This window comes from Herpailurus yagouaroundi, unplaced genomic scaffold, assembly GCF_014898765.1.
Source record: "Herpailurus yagouaroundi ecotype Mexico unplaced genomic scaffold, PumYag 195, whole genome shotgun sequence".
Taxonomy (NCBI): domain Eukaryota; kingdom Metazoa; phylum Chordata; class Mammalia; order Carnivora; family Felidae; genus Herpailurus; species Herpailurus yagouaroundi.
In genome coordinates, this window is record NW_024412426.1 from 11,797,518 (window position 1) to 11,818,621 (window position 21,104).

Below are 21,104 nucleotides of genomic sequence, written 5' to 3' on the forward strand. Positions count from 1 at the left end.
AATCTTTGTTTTGAAACAGTTGATTTTACAGAATTTTAAAAGCTTTATAAAAGCATGAGTATTTGTTTTGAGGAAATTACAAAGCATGAAACCATGGTTTTTCTACTTTTGAATTATATAAAATAATATCCTTATGAATGCTATCTTAATAAAAGGATTGATACATAAATTAATATGTATTAGATTAGTGGGTAGCTTTTCCTTGTGGCATGGATATTGGGGAATTTATATTAACAAGAAATAGATTTTTATTTCTAAGATGATTGTATATAAATTATCATTGGGGAGTATTCACATTTTTCTTTGTTAACAAGTTCTGTTGAATGTCTCAAGTTTCCAAAATCTTGATTACCTGCAAAGAAATTCAGGTTAAATTTCTGTGACTTAAAGGTATTGGAATAAACATAAGTATCCAGAAATTGGATATTTTTGTCATTAGCCCAAAGATACTGACATTGCTTACATTTTCTTTCCCTCTTTTTATTTAGCAATAAAGAATGTCCTACCTGTCGGAAAAAGCTAGTTTCTAAAAGATCACTAAGGCCAGACCCAAACTTTGATGCACTCATCAGCAAAATTTATCCAAGTCGTGATGAGTATGAAGCTCATCAAGAGAGGGTATTAGCCAGGATCAACAAGCACAATAATCAGCAAGCACTCAGTCACAGCATTGAGGAAGGACTGAAGATACAGGCCATGAACAGGTATGTGGAAAAGGAAGCCAGAGATGGTGGCCGTTTTTCTGAATACTTTTATTAAAATATTGAATTTACTTAACAGCCTCCACTTTGGAAAAGATAAAATACAATTGTAAATAGTAGTTCTGCATGGTTACCTTTCCATGTAATATATACTTTCATTTTTAATAGGGTATTCCATTCTATTCTCTCTTGTACCCACTTCTGCCTCCACTTACCATTCCTTTTCTCATTTCCATAGCACAACTGCTTAAAAAGTTGTCTGTGCTCATGGTCTCCAGTTCTTCTCACATTCTATTCTGAACCCCCTGTAGTCAGACTTTTATCACACCCTCCCCTACCCCCGTATCCCCTCATCAAATTTTCCAGTGACCTCCACATTGCAAAATCTAATTGCTGATTCTCAGACCTCATTTTTCCATCTTATTTAACAGTATTTGACACAGTAAATTTCCTTTTGAATAGTTTTCTTCACCTGGCTTCTGGGAGACGATAATCTCCTGGTTCCTTTTGTATGAATTAGCTATTCCTTAACTCAAATTTAACATGTCCAATACTGAACTTTTAATTTTTTTAAGTTTATTTATTTATTTTGAGAGAGAGGAAGAGAGAGAGTCCTAAGCAGTCTCTGTGCTGTCAGTGCAGAGCCCTCATGTAGGGCTTGAACTCATGAACTATGAGGTCATGACCTGAGCGAAAATCAAGAGTTGGACGCTTAACTGACTGAGCCACCGAGGCCCCCATACTGAACTTTTTATTCATACCCCCTACTTTTCTTCATTCTTGATCATTTCAGTTGATGGCAACCTTGTCATTCCACTTGCTTTAGCCAAAAACTTTGGAGTCAGCCTTAACCTTTCTCTTTTTTTTTTTTTTTTTCTCACATTGTGCATTTCAGTCTGTGAACAGACTGAAAGTTAAGTCTTAACTTTTTCCATAATGTATCCAAATTGGTCTAGGCCACCACCATCTTTCATTTGAGTATTAAAATAGCCTCCTGGGGCGCCTGGGTGGCGCAGTCGGTTAAGCGTCCGACTTCAGCCAGGTCAGATCTCGCGGTCCGTGAGTTCGAGCCCCGCGTCAGGCTCTGGGCTGATGGCTCAGAGCTTGGAGCCTGTTTCCGATTCTGTGTCTCCCTCTCTCTCTGCCCCTCCCCCATTCATGCTCTGTCTCTCTCTGTCCCAAAAATAAATAAATGTTGAAAAAAAAAAAAATTTAAAATAGCCTCCTAATTGGTCTTTCTACTTTCCCTGCTTATCTTTACAAAGTCCATTCTCAGCACAGCAGCCAGAGTGATTCTGTTAAATTGAAAGTCAGATCATGGTTTTCCTTTGCTCTGAAGTCTCTAATATCTATATTCTATTCACTTTCAGGCTAAAAGACCATGATGATGGCTTCCAACACCCTGCATTATTTGGATACTTCTTACCCTCATTTTTGTTTCCTGACACTTTTTTTTTTGTTTTAAATATAATTTATTGTCAAATTGCTAACATACAGTGTAAAGTGTGCTCCTGGTGTTTGGGGTAGATTCCTGTGGTTCATCTCTTTAAATACAACACCCAGTCGTCATCCCAACAAGTGCCCTCCTCAGTGCCCATCACCACCCCACCCCCCCCCCATCAACCTCAGTTTGTTCTCTGTATTTAAGAGTCTCTTAATGGTTTGCCTCCCTCCCTCTCTGTTTGTAACTAACTGGTTTTTTTCCCCCTTCCTTTCCTCCATGGTCCTTTCTGATACTTTCTCATGTATTTAGGCCTCAGTGGGAGTCCTCATTTTCCAAAGTAGGAGATGCCAATAAAGCCCTGTCCCAGTCTGATGTTTCTTACCTTGGTTAAACATCAGAATCACGGAAAGTTTTAAAATTCTAGGGCCTCTGGTACCATCCTAAACCAAGTAAATCAGAATTTTTGATTGAGGTTCAAGCATAGCTATTTTTAAAGTTTTAGAAGTCGTTCTGAAGAAGATGTGCTGCATTCTAACTGTATTAAACTGGCCTACAGCTCTGATTAACAAAGTAAAATAAAATGTTGAATGCATATATTTTATTTTATTTTTTTTTTAATTTTTTTTTTTAACATTTATTTATTTTTGAGACAGAGAGAGACAGAGCACGAACGGGGGAGGGGCAGAGAGAGGGAGACACAGAATCTGAAACAGGCTTCAGGCTCTGAGTGGTCAGCACAGAGCCCGACGCGGGGCTCGAACTCACAGATTGTGAGATCATGACCTGAGCCAAAGCCGGCCACTCAACCGACTGAGCCACCCAGGCGCCCCTGAATGCATATATTTTAAAAGAGTTATATAAATTTCTAAGACTTTGAGGGATTTTAATGGTTGTTCATTTTAGTCTCTAAGCAGAAGAAAGAATCCCCTTTGCAAAATTTTTATAGGTAGTCCTTTGATTTTGCTTGAACGTTTCTAGTGGTGTGAGTACATGACAAGAGTTCCTTTCATTTGTTCGTAGCTTTTTACAGCTTCCTTGCTGTTCTTCAGACTTCCCCAGCATGCTTTTGTCTCAAGGCTTTTGTACTCTGTAAAGAACCCTTTTCCAGATAATCCACATGGCACTCTCTCTCACTTTCTTCAGGTTGCTAAGTTCCTATCTTCTACTTCACTCCATACCTTTTTACCCTCCCTTCTTCATTTTTCCCTACAGCTCTTATTCTCTGACATTTGTGTGTTACCAATTACACTAGAATAATATAAGCCCTTAGAGGGTAGAGACTGTCAGTATTATTGATTCTTATTACTTCAGTGCATAGAACCATGGTTGGCTTAAAGTGGCTGTTCATAGGGCACCTGGGTGGCTCACTCAGTTAAGCATCTGACTTTGGCTCAGGTCATGATCTTCAGTCATGGTTCGTGAATTTGAGCCCCGCATCAGGCTCTGGGCTGACAGCTCAGAGCCTGGAGCCTGCTTCAGATTCTGTGTCTCCTTTTCTCTCTCTCTCTCTCTCTCTCTCTCTCTCTCTCTGCCCCTTCCCCGCTCACGCTCTGTCTCTCTCTGTCTCAATAAGTAAACATTTTTTAAAAAGTAGCTGCTCAGTAAATATTTTTGAGTATGAATTTTTTGAAGTTCTACCTTTATATTGAATTAAAATTAATTTCTTGTGTGTAGCAGTCTTGATCTTTGTCAAAATACTTCTATTGGATTCTGTACTACTTCTACTAGTTCTTTAAATAGTAGAGGCTAAATATTCACATTCCTAAATACTTTTATGGTTCCTCCTATGACATTCAAGTGTGATGGTGTAGTTCTTGAAATGCTATTAGAGTAGTATGTAGTATTGTAGATATGATTTGATATATGCAAGATATAATCTATTAATCTATATTAACATTATTCTAAGAATGCTGCCTGAAATAAATTAATCTAGCTTTGTCACCTGAAACTTTTTTGGAAAGAAGTCTGGGATAAAAATAAATACAGTAAGACAAGTAACCCTGTTAGATTACTTTACAGTCAACTGAAACAACTTTGCTTTTGTTTTAGTTGCAGATTTTAGGAAATGTTTAGGTATGGTCTTTATGTTTTCACTGGGTTTTTTTTGTTTGTTTCATTATTTTGGCCTGTTTGTTTTGAAATATGTTTTAAATTGTGATAAAAAATATAAAATTTACTGTCTTAACCATTTTTAAATATATAGTTCACAGTAATGTGTAAGTACATTCACATTATAACCAATTTCCAGAATCCTTTTCATCTTCTAAAACTGAAATTCTGTACCCATTAAACAACTCATTTCCTTCTCCTCCCCTCAGCTTTTGGCAACCACCATTCTACTTTCTGTTTTTATGAAATTTGGCTGCTTTAAATACCTCATATAAGTGGAATTGTGACTGGCTTAGTTCTAAACTTTTTTTTTTTTAATTTTTTTTTTTTCAACGTTTATTTATTTTTGGGACAGAGAGAGACAGAGCATGAACGGGGGAGGGGCAGAGAGAGGGAGACACAGAATCGGAAACAGGCTCCAGGCTCCGAGCCATCAGCCCAGAGCCTGACGCGGGGCTTGAACTCATGGACCGCGAGATCGTGACCTGGCTGAAGTTGGACGCTTAACCGACTGCGCCACCCAGGCGCCCCAGTTCTAAACTTTTTAAGACTAAATATTTTGTTGTATCTGTTGATATATTCTTGAATCATAGTTTTGTCCTTTATTATTGATCCCTGCTTAATTTTAAAGTGGTCTACAGATTTCATAAGCAGGATTTTGTGTGTGTGCGTGTGTGTTTTGTTTTTTAAAAAGTGAAAGTTCTTGAGCTGTTTTCCCAAGCAGCGGGCTGTTATTTCCTTGTTCTGGCAGTAAACATGTAATTTTTTTCATATACAGGTTGGGAGTGGGCAGTGTGGTAGAATGTGTATCACATCCTAGCTCTAGTTCTGGCACTTACGAGCTTATAACCATGGGGCTTTGAACTTCATTTTCTTTGGTTTTCTCAACTATAAAATGATAATAACTACCTTGACTGTTGTTTTGATGAGTAAATCAGTTGTATAACCAGAGCACCTTGCCCAGTTAGTGTTGTTGTTGCTGTTGTTTAGTGTTTGAGCTTGTTAGACGGCTTTTCTATCCATACTTGTCATTTAGATACCATCTCGTTTTTCTCATTAGAATAATTTTATATTATATTAGCAGACTTCGAGTGAGGTTGGCAGGGAGGGAGTGCTTCCCATTCATCTTAAATCTTGTTTCCTTATGAACTTCTAACTAACTAAAAAGGGGCACAAATATATTCCCTCAACTTTTAAATTTTCATTTCTGAATCATGACTTTAGATTTAAAATCTCATAACAAATGATCAAAATACAAATGGCAATAATTCTGATAGTAAATAAAGAAAATTCTTAAGTGAATATAAACATTTGTTTGAGTTATTCAACTATGCATATATGAGTGGGGTTCTTTAGAACTTTCTGGGACACGAGGGAAATAAATGCCATTATCCAACTTGAAGCAAATTCAATTATGAAGACTTTTTTTAGAATTCTGAAGTTCAGTAAACGTGTTTTAAAATTGATGTTGAAAAGGTCCAAATGTAAATTTTATGCAACCCCCTTATTTTTCCTTAACTAGATTACAGCGAGGCAAGAAACAACAGATTGAAAATGGTAGTGGAGCAGAAGACAATGGTGACAGTTCTCACTGTAGTAATGCATCCACACACAGTAATCAGGAAGCAGGACCTAGTAACAAACGGACCAAAACATCTGATGATTCCGGGCTTGAGCTTGATAATAACAATGCAACAGTGGCAATTGATCCAGTAATGGATGGTGCTAGTGAAATTGAATTAGTATTCAGGCCTCATCCTACACTAATGGAAAAAGATGATAGTGCACAGACAAGGTAAGTGTGTAGGTTAGCCTTAGATTATCTGAATTTATAATATTTAATTTGGAATTAAAAGGTAGTTTTACATAAGAAATAAGGGCAGTATTTGTTATATCATTGATTGCCAGCGTTCACTTGGATATTCTGGCTGCGTAGATTGTTATTTACTTCCTTCCTCATGTGCTTCCCATCCACATTTGTGTATCTGAAAGGAATGACACTTCTAGGTAGAGGGAAGAAGAGTTATTTAAATGATACTAAGGTTACCAGTAGGCTCTAGAATTCATGCTGGCAAAGATGGCTGTTTTACCACTTATCTCCACACTGCTGTCATTGAGGTCAGATAAGTATCAAATACTTGTTCAATGAGTGAGTGAATGGTATGCCATGCTTAAAAAATTTTTTTTTTCAAGGTTGGTGCTTCTAGGCTCTATCTTAAAAACCAGAAAATCCATCAGTTCTTAGACAACAAGAAATTTGCTTATATTCTTACTATTCCTCTTGCTGCTGTAGATGACATAATTCTGCTCGTTGGGGTTGAGGGTTATGTTCTTTTCTCCCTGCAGTTCTCCTTATATGTGTTTGTATTTGTCATTTATATCATTTTTGGATGATAAGGTAGGTAGAACTTTCATGTCCTTGTAGACAGATAGTAAGTTTGTACCTTCCGCTCTTCAGTACCTCTCAATAAAAAGGTTTAGGTAGTAGAGAAATAAATTTGATACTATTTCGTGAGTAATTGAGACACTTAACATTTTATTTAGCTTGTTAGAAACGTATTCTATAGTTTGAGTATGTTTTTATCATTAATGTAGAAATTAAATTTTTAATTTATTTTTCCAGATACATAAAGACTTCAGGTAATGCCACTGTTGATCACTTATCCAAGTATCTGGCTGTGAGGTTAGCTTTGGAAGAACTTCGAAGCAAAGGAGAATCAAACCAGATGAACCTTGATACAGCCAGTGAGAAGCAGTATACCATTTACATAGCAACAGCCAGTGGGCAGTTCACTGTGAGTATTTAAAAGAATAGCTATTAAAACTGGAAGCAGGCGCCTGGGTGGCGCAGTCGGTTAAGCATCCGACTTCAGCCAGGTCACGATCTCGCGGTCCGTGAGTTCGAGCCCCGCATCGGGCTCTGGGCTGATGGCTCAGAGCCTGGAGCCTGTTTCCGATTCTGTGTCTCCCTCTCTCTCTGCTCCTCCCCCGTTCATGCTCTGTCTCTCTCTGTCCCAAAAATAAATAAACGTTGAAAAAAAAAATAAATAAAATAAAACTGGAAGCACATTCACCAGTTGAGACTGGCAGGTGGCTTGGTGGGGCCTAATCAAAATGGTTCAGGACCCTGAGACCCTGACAGGATGAGAAATTGCAATGGGGTAGTAGTTACCATTTTGATATCTTTTGGTTGTTCTTTTATGAATAGTATATGTGACAAGAAGTTTTATTCTAAGATTAAAAAAAAAAGGGCTTTTATGTTTGGTACATCTCACTACTGTGCTTTAAGCAGTTTCTAATTCTTTCTTTTTCTGTTTTAGGTATTAAATGGCTCTTTTTCTTTGGAATTGGTCAGTGAGAAATACTGGAAAGTGAACAAACCCATGGAACTTTATTATGCACCCACAAAGGAGCACAAATGAGCTTTTACTAAAACCAAGTCTGAGAATGAACTTTTTTTATAGCCTATTTCTTTAATATTAAAGATGTAACGTCTTTACTTTTATGGACAGAATCTTGGATATGTTGTTCAGTTTTCTTTCTGAGCCAGACTCGTTTACACTATTAGAATCTTTTCCCCTTAATTTAAGATTTCCTTTTTGGAAGGGACTGCAATTATTCAAGACTTCTTTCCTTTTAAAAATAATCTAAGTTGTATGTTTTCACTAAGTATGGTTCCATTTGGAGCACCCTTTTGACCCAGGAATTTTTCATAGTTCTGTATTCTTAAGATTCAGTTGGCTATTCTTTTCCCTCCCCTCCAAAGTTTTTTAGGCCTACAGAATGTTAAATAATACGTATTTTGACTTTTTTTCCTGGAGTCTTGTATATTTATAGTTTTCTATATAAGCTGTAGTATCTTCATGAAGACCAAGGCTCAAATTTACTGTGCTTAAAAGACAATTCTCATAGGATTATTATTTTCATGGTATTTTCTTCCATAAAATCTCATTTTTTAAAAAGGTTCTTTATGAACTTAGTGTCCATTGTCATGCAATGTTATTTTTTTCCATTTTTTCCCTCTAATTTTGGAATTTCTGATCCTGGGAAAGAGAAACAAAATGTCAAGTTCTGTGAGAACTTGGTTCATTTACAGATTTCACTGAAGAAAGAAAAATTGGTCTTATGTAGTCTTCAAGTGTATATTTAAAGAGGTCTTTTTTGTATTAGCTTTACTGTCACTTCAGTTTCTTTATTACGTGTGTTTGATGTTTTTTCCTATTAAAATATCAGAGATATGGAGATATTTTGCACTTTAGCCTTGATGAAAAGTACAAGATATGTTCAAACCTTCCCTAATTCTTTTCTTATTGGTAGCCACGTAAGTTTCAAGAATAACATGGCGCATAGAACTAACAATTGGGGGGTGGGGGGAGTTTGCTTCTGTTTGAACAGTGTGTTCAGCATTTTTGGTGGCCCTATCAGTTTATAAATTTGGTGCTCTGCTAATCACACTCTAGAGAAGCAAGTTAATGGAGCTTGAGCCCTGCCCTAGTGAAAGATGATTCTGTAGAAGAATGTCAGCAAGTAGGGTAAAGTCATTCTCTTCTTAGTTTTATATTGAGGGACAGTGTTGGGCTTTTGGAGCCAGAAGGCTTTATGAAGACAGATCAGAAATATGATTGACCTTGTGTGTTACTTTCATCACTGTCCTGATTCCAGGTATGTTTCCAAGTTTATAATAATCACAGTATTTACAAATACTTTTGTTTGCATTGAGAAATTAACCCCAATGGGTTTTTTGTTTGTTTTTTGTTTTTGGACAGGGGTGAGTAGTCCTTCAGTACCATTGTAACTAAATAACCTGTCTAGTCATTGTATATATTTATCTGTCATTTTTGACAGATTGGGGCCAGCTTGATGTTTTGAATCTTTAGCCCAATATGAAACCTAAAGGCTCATTAAATTTTTTACCATTTTATTGAAAATATTTACAATCTGTTTTTACAGTTTTATTGGTAATCTGTGCCATGAAATTTGAAGACCACCATAAATCAAGGGAAATTTTGTATTCAGTTCCTTTTCTGGTGTAACGTTAAAATTGTATAGATTATTATTAATGCATGTCCACTGAATATAACCCTGGTTTTGTGATATAACTGCTTACATTTTATTGGTGATATTAGATTAGTGGTTGCATTAAATAACTAAATTCCCATTGTGATTAATTGAAATTTTGTCTTGTTGCAGAAAATTATTTGTGAATATAAGCTTTGTGCTTAGAGAATGTTTGTGTTTTGTCAGTATGGGAGGATGTAAACTTTGCATCATTAGTGAATTTATTAGATTTGTAATGCTTTGCAAAATATAATAGGTATTTGATAGAGCATTGAGTGTAGTGTGTGTGTGTGTGTGTGTGTGTGTGTGTGTGTGTGTGTGTGTGTGTTGGTGGCTTAGGTACTGTTTTACCATCACTACCAATCAAGGTTTTGTAAAGTATTCTCTAAGTAACTTCTATACCCACTCTTTCAGTTGAGGAACAAAAGGCTCACCAAATGTGGTAAGGGCCTTTGGATACATTCTCAATTTAAAATTTATTATGGCAAAATATGCATAATCAGATTTACAATTTAAACCATTTTTATGGGTACAAATCGGTGGCATTAATTTAAGTACGTTGTGTTGTGTACATCATCACTGTCTAATTCTAGAGCTTTCTCAGTATCCCAAACAGAAACTCTGGACCCGTTAAACAATAATCTCCCTATTCCTTTCCCCACCGTAACCCCCCAAGCCCCTGGTAACCTTTATTCTTCTTTCTTTTTTTGAATTTGACTATCCAAGGCACCTTTATAGGTGGAATCATATAATATTTGTCCTTTGTGTCTTATTTCATTTAGCATAATGTTTTCAAGGTTCATCCATGTTGTGTTGATGTATCATATTTTGTTTATCCATTTTTCTGTTGATGGACACTTAGGTTGATAGACACTTTTGCTATTGTGAATAATGCTACTGTCAACATTTTTATACAAGTATCTAAGTCCCTACTTTAAATTCTTTTGAGTGTATATCTAGAAGCAAAGTTGCTGGGACATATGGTAATTCTATGTTTAATTTTTTGAGGAACCCCAGTTTTCTGCAGGGGCTGCACCATTTTATATTCCCACCAGCAGTGTACAAGGATTCCAGTTTCTCCACATTTTTACCAACACTTGTTATTTTTGTTTTGTTGTTTTTAATAGCTATCCCAATGAATAAAAAGTGTTAATTTCATTGTGGTTTTGATTTACATTTCCCTAATGGCTTGTGATACTAACTAAGCATCTTTTCATATGGTTATTGGCTGTTTGTATATCGTCTTTGGAAAAATATCTTTTCAAGTCTTGCTCATTCTTAATTGGGTTGTGTTTTCTTGTTGAATTGTAGGAGATATTAAAATCTGTTCTGGATATTAATCTATTATCAGATATACAATTTACAAATAATTCTATCCCATTCTGTGGGTTGCCTTTTTACTTTCTTCGTAGTGTCCTTGGCACAAAATTTTTCATTTTAATGAAGTTTAGTTTGCCTATTTTTGTTATCGTTGCCTATGCTTTTGGTGTCCTATCCAAGAAAGAATTGCCAACTCCAGTGTTATGAAGATCCTCCTGTATGTTTTGTTTCTCCTAAGAGTTTTAAAGTTTTAGCTCTTAAATTTATATCTTTGATCCATTTTGAGTTTTGTCCATGGATGCAATTTTGTTTTGTGTTTGGATAGCCACTTTTCCCAGCACCATTTGTTGAAAAGACTGCTCTTTGTCCATTGCATTGTCTTGGCAGTCTTAGTTGAAATTAATTGACCATATATATGAGGGTTTATTTCTGGGCTCTGTATTCCATAGGTCTATATGACTGTCCCTTTGCCAGTACCACACTGTTTTGATTACTGTAGTGTTATAGGTTTTTTTAATAAGTGTTATAATAATAAGTGTTATAATAAGTTTACAATTATAATTTTAAATCCTTTGAACCTTGTGAAGAAGATGTTTCCCTTGTACATTTTAGGAAATTAAGGTTCAGGATTCTGATTTGGATAAATAAATATGGAATAATTGAAATGCAAGATGAGAAAAGGCATCTTTTTCAAATCCCCTCACATTTCTACTTGGAAATAGAGTAAAACCTTGGTTTGAGAGCAAAATTTGTTCCGAAAACATGCTCTTAATCCTAAGCCACTCATATTATCAAAGCGAATTTCTAGAATCATTGGCTCACTTGTGATCATGTGATGTTCAGTGTCACGTACTACTCATAGGGCAAGACATCTCTTCAAGTTAAAATTTATTAGAAATGTTTGCTTGTCTTGCGGAACACTAGCAGAAGAAGTTACTCACAATTCAAGGTTTTACTATACTTTTCTAAATTTTAGAAACAGTTATAAGAAAGGAGTATTAGTGTGTAGTTGTTGTCACTGGAAAAATTACTTGAGAACTCTTCTCGATTCATGGAGTAAGGACTTCTGGAAATCTGCTTTCATAAAAGCAGTGAGAACATTGTAAACGTTGTCAAAATCAAGTTTTTTAGAATTCTAAAACTGAACCAAAGTCTGTCAGTAATCGAAAAAGCGTTTATTCAGTAAAAACTGTAACATAAATTTTGTAGCATTATAGATTGCCTTACCCTCCTTTCCCACGTTCCTGGGTTGCCTTGAAAAAGAATAGGCTTGCAACTATGGTAACAGTGGAAACCAGCAGCCTTGTAGCCACTGGAAGGGGTTTACAGCTCCCTAAAAAGCCCACCCCATAGAACTGTCATTATCTGACCTGTCTGGTTCTTCACTGAACAGTTCTAGTCCCAGAACTTGTCTTATATTTTGTGTGACTCTGCCTTACAGCCCTATCTACAACCTCTTGTTCAGAAACAGTTTCAGTTATTTAACATAGCAGCTTCTCTGAGGCATTGATACCAACTGGGACTAAAAATAAGCTGGCCAAAAAATAAAAGGAAAAGCTGAGGAATGACCTATCTCTGAAAAGCTTCAGCATATTTCTATGAATATAGAAGGCCATGTACATGTTCAAGGTTGTATGCATGCCCAAGGCGGGGGAAAAAAAAGGAAGTCACTAATTGTACCTGTGGCATTACTTGAGGCTCTGCAAGCAGGAAGTGAAGGCTAAGGTAGGGTGAAAAAACTGCATGTTGGGGTGTTGAAGGCATGTCTCCACACATTTACAGAGCACTTCAGCAAGGCGAGGGGAGTTATTTCGAGGCATTTAAGGGAATTTCTGTTCAATCTTACCTCATCTGTCAGCTAATGAAGCAGGTATAATGGTCACATATAGGTAAGAATGCAGACTTCACAGAATTAGTCCAGGAAGGTCATTCAAGAAACCACAAACACAGTAGACCTTGAGGAAGTGAAAGGATTCTGTTCTCCAGAGTTGGCACATTATTTTTTTTTTTAATTTTTAAATGTTTATTTTTGAGAGAGAGAGCGAACAGGGGTAGAGGGGGACAGAGAGAGAGGGGGAGACCCAGAATCCAAAGCAAGGCTCCAGGCTCTGAGCTGTCAGCACAGAACCTGACATGGGGCTTGAACTCATGAACCATGAGATCATGACCTGAGCCCAAAGACTTTAAGTTAGCTTCTAAAAAAATGTGTCCAAAGAACAAAAAGCAACCAGATCTTAAAAACTAAATGTGAGAACAGTTTTTCACCAAATAGAGAGTAACATTAGAGAAATTATGACAAAAGAACCATATAGAAATTTTGGATTGAAAAAGTACAGTGAAATAAATTCATTTAAAAATTCCTGGGGTGCTTGGCTGGCTCAGTCAGTAGAGCATGCAACTCTTTGATCTCACGGTTGTGAGTTCAAGCCCCATGTTGTGCATAGAGCTTACTTAAAAAAAAAAAAAATAGGCTCAACAGCTTTCAACTGGTAGAAATATTCAACAAATGTGAACACAAGCCACTAGAGGGTATCCTATCAGAGAACAAGAAGGGAAAAAAGCTGCAGAGACCTGTGGGATGCCAAGTGTATTAACTTACATAAAGGGAGTCCCAGAAGGAGAGGAAGAAAAGGGACTCAAAGAGTATTTGAAGAAATAATAGCTAAAATTTTTCAAAATTTGATGAAAAACATGAATCTGTACAACTAAGCTCAACAACTCTTGGAAAACAGCAAAAGGAAAGTGATTCATCAAATACAAGGGATCTTTAATAAGATGAACCACTTCTTTAAGTTCATTTTTGAGAGAGCACATGCATGTGTGAGCAGGAGAGGGGTAGAGAGAGAGGGAGAGAGAATCCCAAGCAGGCTCTGTGCTGTCCATGCAGAGCCTGATGTGGGGCTTGATCTCACAAACTGTGAGATAATCACTTGAGCCCAAACCAAGAGTGGGATGCTTGACTGAACCACCCAGGCACCCCATGGTTAACAGCTTGCTTCTCATGAAAGTCACACAGGTCAGGAGGTTGTGAATGACAGAGTCATGAAAGAAAAAGTCAACCAGGAATATCTATATACAGCATTTACTCCTCAGAAATGAAAGAAATTAAGATACTCCCACACGCAAACAATGAATTTGTCTCAAGTATACCTGCTCTGTAAGAAATATTAAAGGAACTCCTTTAGATGTGATAGGATCTTAGATAGTAACATGAATCTACACAAATAAGTAGAACTGGTAAAGCTGACTACATAATTAAATAGAAGAGATACTATAAATGTATTTGTATTGCCTTGGGATGCTACAACAAAATACCATAGATTGGATGGCTTAAACATTACACTTTATTTGTCATAGTTCTGGAGGCTGGAAAGTCGAAGAATAAGTTGTGGGTAGGTGTGGTTCCTGGTGAGGGCCCTCTTCCTGGTGTACAATCGCCTTCTCACTGTTTCCTCACATGGTAGAGGGAGGCAGAGAGCTCTGGTTTCTTTCTGTTCTTATAAGGGGGCCCACCGTTACCGAAACTAAAACAAATTACCTTCCATAGGCCTAACCTGTAAATACCATCACATTAGGGTTTAGGGTTCACTATGTAGATTTGGGGTGGGGACATTCAGTCTGTAACAGTGCTTTGTTTACATTTCTAATTTAAAAGAAAACTGCATCAAGTAATGCAAAACTGCTGAATGGCTTATAATGTATAATTTTTGGCATAAAACATCAAAGAGAGAATGGAGCAATATTGGAGCAAAGGTTTTCTAGACTATTGAAATCAAGTTGGTATTAATCAGAGCTAGAATATTTCAGATTAAGATGTTGTGATCCCTAGCACAGCCACTAAGAAAATAATTCTACCACAAGTATAGTAAAAGGAAGAAATTAAAATGGCATATAAAAAGGAACATTTAACACAAAGCTGTAGTGGAGGAATAGAGAAATAAGACATAAATAGCAAACTGTCAGATTGTAGATCTTGTTGCCATTAAGTATGTTAGATGTTAATGGGTTTAACGCTCCATTAAAAGGCAGATATTAGGTGGCACGAGGGTAGCTCAGTCTTTGAAGTGTCCAACTCGTGATCTCAGCTCAGGTCATGGTCTCACAGTTTGTGAGTTTGAGCTCTGCATCAGGCTCTGCCCTGACAGTGTGGATAGAGCCTGCTTGGGATTCTCTCTGTCCCTCTCTGCCCCTCACCTGCTCAGATGTGCGTGTGCCCTCTCTTTTTCAAAATACATAAATAAATTAAAAAAAAAAAAGGCAGATATGGCAGAGTGGATTAAAAACATGATACAGCTATATACTGTCCGTAGGAAAATAGTTCAAAGAAACAGATTGGTTGAGAGTAAAGGCTAGAACATAAAACAATAACCAAAAGAGAACCAAAATAGCTATACTAATATCAGACAAAATAGACAAAAATTGTTAGAGACAGATACTTTATAATGATGAAAGTTCATCAGAAAAATGTAATAATTATAAACATGTATTCAAACAACAGGACCTTAAGGTACATTGCCAGATGAGGCAAAAACTGGTGTAATTGAAGGGAGAAATAGACAATTCAAAATGATAATTGAAGATGTTAATACCTATTGTCATAGAGGACAGTTCCAACTGGGCAGAACAATAGCAAGGAAGTAGAAGACTGGAACAGCACAGTAAAACCAACTGGACCTAACATATCTACAAAAAACTTCACACAATAGCAGAATACCTGGAATGTTCTCCAGGGTGGACAGGTTTACATTAAGCCTCAGTAAATTGAAAAAACATACAGATCTGTATACACACACAGCCAACATATGGTCTCTGGCTGTAATGGAGTGTGTTTAGAAATCAATAAAAGGAAGTTTGGTTAACTCACAAATACATGGAAATTAAACTACTAAAAAACTAGTATGTCAAAGAACTCAAAAAGTAAAGTCGAAAATCTGAATGAAAAGGTGCAGCATTCTGGAATTTACGGGATGAAGCTAAAGCAGTGCTTAGAGGGGAAGTTATAGCTGTGGATGTGGGTATGAACAGATTATCTCCACAACATAACCTTCTAACTTAAGACACTAAAGAACTAACCCCAAACAAGGACCAAAACAAAAAAAGGAGTAAAATAGATAATAGGAAAACAGTAATCAAAACTAAAAGCTGGTTCTTTGAAGACAATAAAATTGACAAACTTTTAGAATGATAAAAATTTGCTAAAATCAGGAATGAGGAACAATTGCTATCACATTGTAGGAAAAATTATAAGGGAATAATGTGAACACCTGTATGCCAACAAATTAGAAAATCTAGATCAAATGGACAAATTCCTAAGAAGACACAAGCTGTGAAACTGGCTTAAGAACAAGTTGAAAATCTGAATAAGAGATGGAATTAGTAATAAGACTTACCATATAGAAAAATGCTGAGGCCCAGATACTTGTGAATTCTATCAAATGTTTACAGAAGAATTAAAACCTTTTCTTTATAAGTACTTCCAAAAATAAGATGAGGCTCATTTTATGAGGCTAGTATTACTCTGGTACCAAAGCCAGACAAAAGCATTACAAAACTACAGATCAGTATCTCGTGTGCATGCAGACACATCTGAAAACCAAAATCCCACTAACATGCCAAATCCATTAACCTAGAACAGTTAATACAGGACTTCTTCCAGGAAGATAGAGTAGTGTTCTCCCAGGCAGACAGAAAATAGTCATTGCCAAGGGTTGGGGGACGAGTGAATAGGGAGTGACTGGTTGCTAATGGGTATGGGGTTTCTTTTTGGGGTAGTGAAAATTAGTAATTCTAAAATTAGTGGTGATAACTTGCACAACTCTGTATATTCTAAATCCCTGAAATCATTCCTTAATACTTTAAAAGGGTGCATTTTATGGTGGATGCCTTCTCCCTCAATAAGGTTATTTAAAAGTTTTTCTTTTTTCTAGAAAAGTCTTTTACAGACACAACTTTCTGTGCCATTTAACATACTCTGGTCTAACCATACTAGCCTTTTGGGTCCAAGTAAGTATTAGTGTCTAGAGTTTCTTCCAGCTTAAACATTTAATGTTGTATTTTCATACTTAGAATGTCTTTATACCACAGATTATTTATTTGGTGTAAAACTATGGTCTTTTTGAATATGGCGTTATATTTCTTTCCTGTTAAAGAAATTCTCCCCTAGTTGCTATACTTTTGGAAGTTTAAAGCTGGAAATCACAAATTTCCTTTTCTGATTTTAATTAGGAATTGACTTCATAAGTAAATTAGTTGTGTAGCTAAACTGATTATTTTAGCAAGGTGTAATTGGAGAGTTCTCTTCAGTGTTAACGTTCCACTAAATTTCTTTCAAATGAGCCCCTGAAAACTTTTTTTTTTTTAATGTTTTATTTATTTTTGAGAAAGAGAGTGAGAGCAGGTGAGGGACAGAGAAAGGGAGACACAGCATCCAAAGCAGGCTCTAAGCTGTCTGCACAGAGCCCGATGCGGGACTCAAACCCACAAACCGTGAGGTCATGACCTGAGCTGAAGTTGGACGGTTAACCAACTGAGCCATCCAGCACCCCTGAACCCCTGAAAATCGTAAGTGCTTTTTCTTCCAGTATATAACATTCAGTATCAGTCTCTACTTTCTTTAGGTGGCTATATTAATTTACTAGAGTTGCCATAACAAAGTACCACAGTTTGGGTGGTTTAAACAGAAATTCATTTTCTGACAGTTCTGGAGGCTATAAATCCGAGATCAAAGGTGGTGGTGTTTCCTTAGGGGCCTCTCTCTTTGACTTGTAGATGGCATTTTCTCCCTTTGTCTTCACATATTCTCCTGTGCATGTTGTGTGTTGTAATCTAAGGACACCAGTCCTATCAGATTAGTGCCCATCCCCAGTGACCTTTAATTACCTTAGTTCCAAATACAGCCACATTCTGTGATAGTCAAACATCTGAGTACTTAAACATGAATTTTAGAGAGACATCAATACTGAGGGGCCTAGACACATTTAGCAGGCAATTCCTAAGGTAAAGATGAAAGTACTGTATTATGCTAAATTAATCTCTTAACAAAAAATAACAATTTTATTTGGTGACCAGTAATAAGAATACACTGAAGGCAGTACTGCTTCCAGTTGGCAAAAGGTATTTTCTAAAAATGTACTTTCTCTGTTTAGTCTGTGGATTGAAATGTAAAACTTCCCAGTTTAAATTTTTTTTTGTTTTTTTAAATTTTTTTTTGAGAGAGAGTGTGAGCATGAACAGGGAAGGGGCAGAGAGTGAGGGAGACACAGAATCCGAAGCAGCTCCAGGCTCTGAGCTATCAGCACAGAGCCCAGCATGGGGCTCGAACTCACGAAGTGTGTGTGATAACATGACCTGAGCCGAAGTCAGAGGCTTAACCAGCTGAGCCACCCGGGTGCCCCCTAAACTGCGCAGTTTAAACCAAACACCACTAAGATGCCAAAGGAATACTTTTGGGTTTTTAATGAATAAATTCAGGTAAAAAAGAATTGTGGAGATAATGGGTGTTGTCAACATATTGAGAAGTGAGATGTTTTCACATGGACGGTGGTAACTGATTTAGCAGGTTGGAGGAAGATTGAAAACATCTACAAAATGCTTAGCAATTGGAGACTTTGGCTTGCCTTTCCAGCAAAATCGGTGTGAAAATGGGATAGGTTAATGGTGTGTCTGAGGAGTATTTGGACCCACAGAAACTTTCCCTTACCACCAGATTACTCTTTCCACTGTTCCAGTAGGATAAGGGCAATTAGTTCTCTATAGAAAATGACCCAGAGTTGTGTGAGACTTGGGACACCAGGCATAGTGGAGGGGGCCCCATACTTCTGGTGAGATGACTCTGTTCCCTTCCAGCATAAAGTCCCTAGAAATGCTGGAGTTGTAGTTTGCCATGATTTTGCTATCAATCAAAAACTATGTTCTGGGAAAATCTTGGCAGTAGAAGATGGAAACAAAGCTGAAAGTGCTTTCCACATATGTATTGATAATTATTGAGTATAAGGTATACTGGTTAAAAGGGTTTCAGATAGAAAATGTGCAGGAGGCTAGTGGTTAACTATAATTTTGTAATAATTATGTATCAGAATTTTCTATGGGACTTTTTTTTTTTTATAATTATACTTTTTTTACGATTCCACTTTTGTCTTACATATGTATGTCCTTTGCTGAAGATAGATCATGAAGTGGCTAAAAGCAAGAGCACTTTGGTAAGGCCTGGGGTTGGGTCCTGGCTCCCTCACCTGCCAGTTTTAGAATGGCATTGAATAAATTAATCTCGCTTAGCCTTGCTGTAATTTATAGGATATAATCTGTGTAGAAACAACACTGTGCAGTGCTAAATCTCATAAATACAAGCTATTGCAGTTAATATGCCACTTCCTAGGAAATATAGGAAATATTCCTATAAAGTAGGTTGAAGTTTACAGTTTGGGGATAATTCAGATTCAGTTTACTCACATTTCAAAGTTAACAGTCTTATCTACACTTGAGAGCTAGAAAAGGATCTTTAGGCTAGAAGGGGGGGGTGTTGGTCCTTTCTGGGTGTGGAAAGGGTGGCGGCAGAGAAAGGGATCATATAGCTGTGGATGACAAGGTGTTGTAGACAAATGCAGTCACTGTTTTTTTTATTAATACTTTTCTAAAGTTATTTTGAGAGAGTATGCCAGCGTGAGCAGGGGAGGGGCAGAGAGAGAGAGAGACAGAATCCCAAGCAGGCTCTGCACTGTCATCACGGAGCGTGATGTGGGGCTGGAACCCACAAACTGAGATCATGACCTGAGCTGAAATCAAGAGTTGGACACTTAATAGACTGAGCTGAGCCACTCTGGTGCCCCCACCTTTTTTTTTTTTTTTTTTTTTTTTTTTAAAGATGTTCAGCCTTTGTAACCTCTTCCTGGGCTTTGTGAATTCCCTAAAGAGGAAAAATCAATCTCTGTATGGAGACTAAAATTGTGAGGTGCTCACTTTTCCAACCTCCCCTGTAGCTTTAAGCCTGAGATACTGGATAGAAAGTTTGTTCTAGTAAATTGGCTGAATTTGCTGTGTGGTGGAGTCTTTCAAGTGAGAGTAAAGATACTGGTCAGTAAACAGCAATATTCTTTGAATTGGAATAAAAATTTTGGAAAGATTTGGATGAATGACTATCCTAAATCCTTAACGCCACTAACCCTCACTGAAAATGGAAGAAGCTCCTTGGATGTCTGCTGGCTTGGCAGATGACCCCTTAAGTGCACTTCAAGGAGTTAGTTACCTTGCAAAAAGCAGCCCGTTTGCTGTATAGGTAGCTACAATCCTTTATTGCCTGCAGGATATAGAGTCAGATCCCAGCATGTCCTTGGGGACAAGTACTAAGTGTGACCTGAAAGAATGCTTTTTTGATCATATACTAATGATATGTGGAGTATACCTGTGGAAATAGACTATGTTGGGTCTTGCAGGAATGTAATTTTAAATTGGGTTAAATTATTGATATGGGTACACTTGTACCCGAAATTTCTGGCACAGTTGTCAGCTTGTGGGATGTTGTGGGATGTGGCTCTGTTTACTGACTGAAAGAAAAACTCAGGACTGGCTCATCTAAACTGGAGGGAAGATGCTAGAAATGCTGTGATATAATGTAGAGAAAGGAAATCAAAGACTTAAAAGGGGGAATATTGGAGAGAATGTTTTATGTGTGATCTGCTCACCACTGTCTCACTATATATCTCACAAGAGCCTGGTCAGCTCTCTTTACCTAGGCTTGGGAAATACAGTGGTGAGCAGGGCATCCTTGAATAGTATGTCAGTTGGCCAGGGATGCCTGTGGAAGATGATTATTCAGTGGACATTGCCCAAGCAGCAGTGTGTCAGAAACTTAGTTCCCTTAACTGCTGGCCCAGAAAGGTGTACATAGTTAGAGTCCTACTGTCAGTCAGTAGGACTGACAGGATGATCAGTATAGTCTGACATAGGATTTTTTTGGCTTTGGCTAATTGGTCATGTGATCTAAAGGGCCAGAGTGGCCCTACTTGATTTATATAACTGAAAACTACAGGTCTGACTTGAGCCACAATAGTTGTCATGATACCTTAGCAATTCCCAGGCCTGATTTAATTCGTATTTTCAGAGCACTTTGAGAAAGGACCCTGCCAAAACATCACAAGGCTATGATAGGTATTTTCCTCTTAGCCTTCTCCAGAGTAACCTGGGCCATTTGCCAGAGCAATTATGCACCGAGGAAAGAAATTCCTAGACCTTTTGGGATTACTGAACTGGTCTTAAGTTCTGATTTCTGGAAACCAGAACATCATGCATTTATTCAGAGTGGAGTCTGGTTGAACTCAGGTGATAAACGGGGTTTTAACCCAAATCCACCACGTTGGCTCCCAACCCCATTCCTTCCTTCCTTCTTCTATTTCTCGAGTGTATGGTTAGAGTAGTGACGTAAGCAGCTAGCAGAGTCAACACACTGGTTTCCTGATGGTAGAGTAAAAACTGGCTGC

General features: G+C 37.3%; 1 protein-coding gene across 5 annotated transcripts in view; it reads left to right on the forward strand.

Annotated features, from left to right (window-relative positions):
* Positions 1-9,428, forward strand: part of RNF2 (ring finger protein 2) — a 50,384-nt gene extending 40,956 nt beyond the window's left edge. For 4 of the 5 annotated variants that reach the window (XM_040446586.1, XM_040446585.1, XM_040446588.1 and 1 more), the window contains exons 4-7: positions 489-704; positions 5,777-6,049; positions 6,878-7,049; positions 7,575-9,428. In XM_040446586.1, coding sequence (XP_040302520.1) covers positions 489-704; positions 5,777-6,049; positions 6,878-7,049; positions 7,575-7,676 — 763 coding nt within the window. In that variant the 3' untranslated portion in view covers positions 7,677-9,428. Of the gene's footprint in view, positions 1-488; positions 705-5,776; positions 6,050-6,877; positions 7,062-7,574 lie in introns of those variants that run through there. The other variant, XM_040446589.1, reaches the window with a different exon arrangement.
* Positions 9,429-21,104: the final 11,676 nt, after the last annotated feature.